The 3,911-nt window shown below is 48.9% G+C and overlaps 1 protein-coding gene across 1 annotated transcript; it reads left to right on the top strand.

Annotated features, from left to right (window-relative positions):
* The first annotated feature begins 361 nt into the window (after positions 1-361).
* On the top strand, positions 362-3,585 carry TCL1A (TCL1 family AKT coactivator A). The gene is made up of 3 exons (XM_033106997.1): positions 362-478; positions 2,964-3,134; positions 3,529-3,585. Exons 1-3 carry the CDS (start codon positions 362-364, stop codon positions 3,583-3,585), a joined length of 345 nt encoding a protein of 114 aa, XP_032962888.1.
* Positions 3,586-3,911: the final 326 nt, after the last annotated feature.

Here is a 3,911-nt window from a genome sequence, read left to right on the forward strand (position 1 = left end):
CCAGGGTACCTCCGCATCAGTGGAGAGTTGGGGACAGAGGGCAAGGCCGGCTGGCCTCCAAGGATTCCCGGGTCTGTGCGCTCAGACACCGCCAGGATCCAGGGCACAATTCAGGACTTGGCGCAGGCGCAGCTCCGGATGCTGTGGGTCGCTCCACCACGCCCTGGGCCTGGCCCATCCTGCCCTGCGCAGCTGCCTTATCCTGCCCTGGGCCCCGCCTGCCTTGCTTCCCATTCTCCTCCCGCCCTGCCGCTTGGGGGCGCCCGCGCCATCCCGCTATAAAGCGTCTAGGTCCTGCGTCCCATCAACAAGCGAGAGGCCTTCGGAGGCTCTGGCTCTTGCTTTAGAGCGCCGGAGGGTCATGGGCGAGCTCCCGTTCAGCGTGCAGACGGCCTTGCATCCCGACCACCTGTGGATATGGCGAAAGGCCGTCTATGTAGACGAGAACCAGCGCACTTGGCTGCCCATCTCCATCAAGGTACAGCCACTCCGGGGCTGGGCTGGGCAGGGCAGGGCAGCATGGGTGTCACCATCCCTGGCCAGCCCTTGGGTGCCAAAGACGTCCCAGGCTGTGCACGGCTTCCAGGAGCCCCTCAGGTGCAGCGGCAGGGAGGCTCAGAAGGCCTGATCTGCTCGGGGCTCACAGATGAAACCATTTTGAGCTGGTCTCTAAGGAGAAGTAGTTCTCCAGGCCAGGAAGGAGTGTGGGAAAAAGATATGTTGGCCAAAGAATGGGGACCCAGTGCCTCGGGAGTGTGTGAATGTGATCTTGAGTAAAAGAGGAATTTTCTGGGTTTCAGGGTCCTAAGCCATAAAATGGGAATAATATCTCTCTAAAATAATTAATACGTGCATCCGATTATCAGTCTCCTTAGGTGCGCCCCAGAAATCGGTATTTTAAAAGGACCCTCAATAGATGTGATCACCAAGTTTGTGAACCACCGCCCTAGAGTTTGGGGTAAACAGACTTCACAAACTTATATAAATAATATAGTAGTATAAAAGCCAGTATTAAATAAATGTTGACTTTGTTTTATGTGTGATGACTTAAGGTGGAACTTAAGTTAATGATAACTTTTTTTAAAAAGAAATCTATTTCTCTTTAAGTACTTTCCATCATAGCATGGGTTGCCTCAAAGAAAATTAGGTGGAAAATGCAGAAACTTTCCATATGTAAACCGAAGTAAGAAAGTATAAAACCAAAGTTAAAATATGTAATATTAGAACTTTATGTAATAGCAAATAGCAAAAAGTTATTGAGTAGTGACTGTGTCCCCATTTTACAGGTGAGGAAACTGAGGCATAAAAATGTAAATTTGTCCAAAGTAACACTGCTAGTTAGGTAATGGGGTTGGGTTTCCACCATCTAAATTTGCATCTTTATTGGTATATATGTATATATATATATACTTTTTAAAATCAAGTAAAATATTTACTTTTTTAAGTCAAATATTTAAAACAAATTTAAGTGAAAATCTTTTTAATCTCCAGCTGGGGAATATCTTCTTCAAAATGACTGAAACCACAAAGCAGAGTTTTTCACATAATCATTATAAATTCTGCACAAAACTTAATGCATTAGCAAACAGTGCGACAGGATTTACCTTACGTAACTAAGACGCGTATTCTTAACATGTAAATCAACAAGCAAAGGATGAATAAGCAAACTAAAAATGGTTAAAGGATATGGAAGACTATGTACTAACACAACAAGAATGGTGATTTCCACATCTACACCTTGCAGAATGATCTGAATTATTTTTTAACCCTGAGTTCTACTTTCATTCATGGACAGAAAACTTTTAGAGGCTATTTCCACTTTGGAAAAATAGTCGTTGAACACACATGAGTGCCTAGTTTATATTCCAACAATGATTCTAGGCCGTGGGGGTTTGCAGTGAATGGGATAAAAATCCCACTACTTGTGAAGGTGACATTCTACTGGGCGAGAAGGACCATAGATAATTGAGGTCGGTGTTAAGTTGTGTAGGAGAACAAAGGTGGAATGAGAGACAAAACCAGTGGGGTGTCGGGTCTTCAGGCAGGACCCCCAGGGAGTCTTAATTTCCATTGGCTTGTCATGCTTTTGCCCATTTAATTTGAAACCTTCTGGAACCTCTGTTTTAGGTATGCCTCTTGTGTATATCTAGAATTGGATTTTGCTGAAATTTGTCTTTATAGAAGACATGCATTTGAGTAGATTCCTGCCTAAAAAAAGGGTGTGAGTCCCACTTAGACCTAGGGGAGAATGTTCCGGGCAGACAACAACAGGTGAAAGAGACTACTGGGAGTGTCACACGTCCCAGAAATAGTGCAGAGGCTGTGTGGCTGGTACAGGATGGAAAGTGATGGACAGACGGTAGGAGAGGAGGGAGACAGGCCCGGCTACGTGGGGCTGTGGGCTATGGTAAAGATGTCAGTTCATTCTGCCTCTGATAGGAAGTCATCGGAGCGTGTCCAACAGGGAGGGGAGTGACATACGTGATTGTTAGCCACACACCCTGGCTGCTGTGCCGAGAACTGACACTTGGGGAGTACAGGACCAACCAGGCGGCAAGTTAGGAAGTCATCGAAGTAGCCCAGATGGGGATGGCAAAAAGTGGTCTGTCACCTGATTCTGGGATCCAGGGATATCTTGTTTAAAAAAAGATATATGATAAAATAAAGAAAATCCTACATCAGCTGAAGTAGGCACCAAACCGCAGAGTTAAGGAAGCTCAAGGGCCCCGTGGCACAGCCTAGCTACTAGAAGTTCGTCAGAAAAGTGGGCCTTTGTGGCCCTGTCTGGATGTCCTGGCCCAGCCAGAGTCCCTGAGAGCACGTATGGCTTAAGGAATAGAGTTTCTAGAACAGTGCTTCCCAGAATCTCAGATGCCAGCCAGCCAGGCGAGTGGCAGGAAGAATCTAGTTATTTGTTCCTGGGGGAACCCTGAAGGTGTGCTCTGGTCTTCATTTCTCTTCAGACAGAAGATGGCCTCCGAGTACTCTTACGTCAGGAAGACATCCCCCGGGGGGAGGCTATGCGCCCCAGCCAGCTGCCCCCCAGCCCGCTGCCTTTGATGTGGCAGCTCTACCCTGGCAGACGGTACCGAGGCTCAGACTCCAGTTTCTGGCACATAGTGTACCACATTCAGGCAAGTGTGTGCTTCTGCCAGGGACCCGTTGGGTCATCTTGGGTGGTCCTACTGCCCCTCCCCCACGTCTGGCCTCTGCAGTGTATCTGTTCCCTCCTTTTCTGCACTAAAAAAAAAAAAAAAAAGAGGAGGGAATTTACAACTGCAGATTTTGAAAGGACTGTATTGAAGTTAGAAGTGAATGGTCGGACTACCCTGGGAGGCCTCTACCAGAAGCCCCCTCAGCCGCAGGAACGCCTCTGTGGAGGGAAGTCACTGGGTGAAGCTGGTGGGAGGGGCCCCTGGAATCCCCTCACGTGGGTCCTGCCTGCTGCTCCAATCTGGTGGAAGGCTGGGAGCCAGGACTGGAAGGAGGACCCCAGCGCCCCGGTCTCTGACCCCCTCCTCTCTGCAGTTCAGCGGCGTAGAGGACTTGCTCCTTGAGAAGCTGCCAGACCCGGAGTGTGAGTGATGAGGTGAGTGCCTTTGCGGCCCAATGTCTATTAGTGCAGAGCGGCCAGGTCGGCAGGAAGGAGCACCCTTTCTCCACGAAGCAGTGCTGACCCCCACCCGACTGTGCTCCCCGTCCAGGGTCCTGAGGACTGGGGACCGTGCTTTCTCGTTTACCACAGTGGAAGCCAGTAATTTTTAGGGAGCCTCCTTAATGGGGGCACACATCTGGACAGTGCTTCACAGGTTACGGGCGCTGTCACTGGCTCATGACATCAGCTGAGCTAGCCATTGTGTTTCCCCGAAAATAAGACCTAGTTGGACAGTCAGCTCTAATGCATCTTTTGG

Source organism: Rhinolophus ferrumequinum, chromosome 6, assembly GCF_004115265.2.
Source record: "Rhinolophus ferrumequinum isolate MPI-CBG mRhiFer1 chromosome 6, mRhiFer1_v1.p, whole genome shotgun sequence".
NCBI classification, from domain to species: domain Eukaryota; kingdom Metazoa; phylum Chordata; class Mammalia; order Chiroptera; family Rhinolophidae; genus Rhinolophus; species Rhinolophus ferrumequinum.

Coding starts and splice junctions, on each gene's coding strand:
- TCL1A (XM_033106997.1), top strand. CDS start 362: ATGGGCGAGCTCCCGTTCAGCGTGCAGACGGCCTTGCATCCCGACCAC. Junction 479..2,963: donor GGCTGCCCATCTCCATCAAG/GTACAGCCACTC, acceptor ATTTCTCTTCAG/ACAGAAGATGGCCTCCGAGT. Junction 3,135..3,528: donor ACATAGTGTACCACATTCAG/GCAAGTGTGTGC, acceptor TCCTCTCTGCAG/TTCAGCGGCGTAGAGGACTT.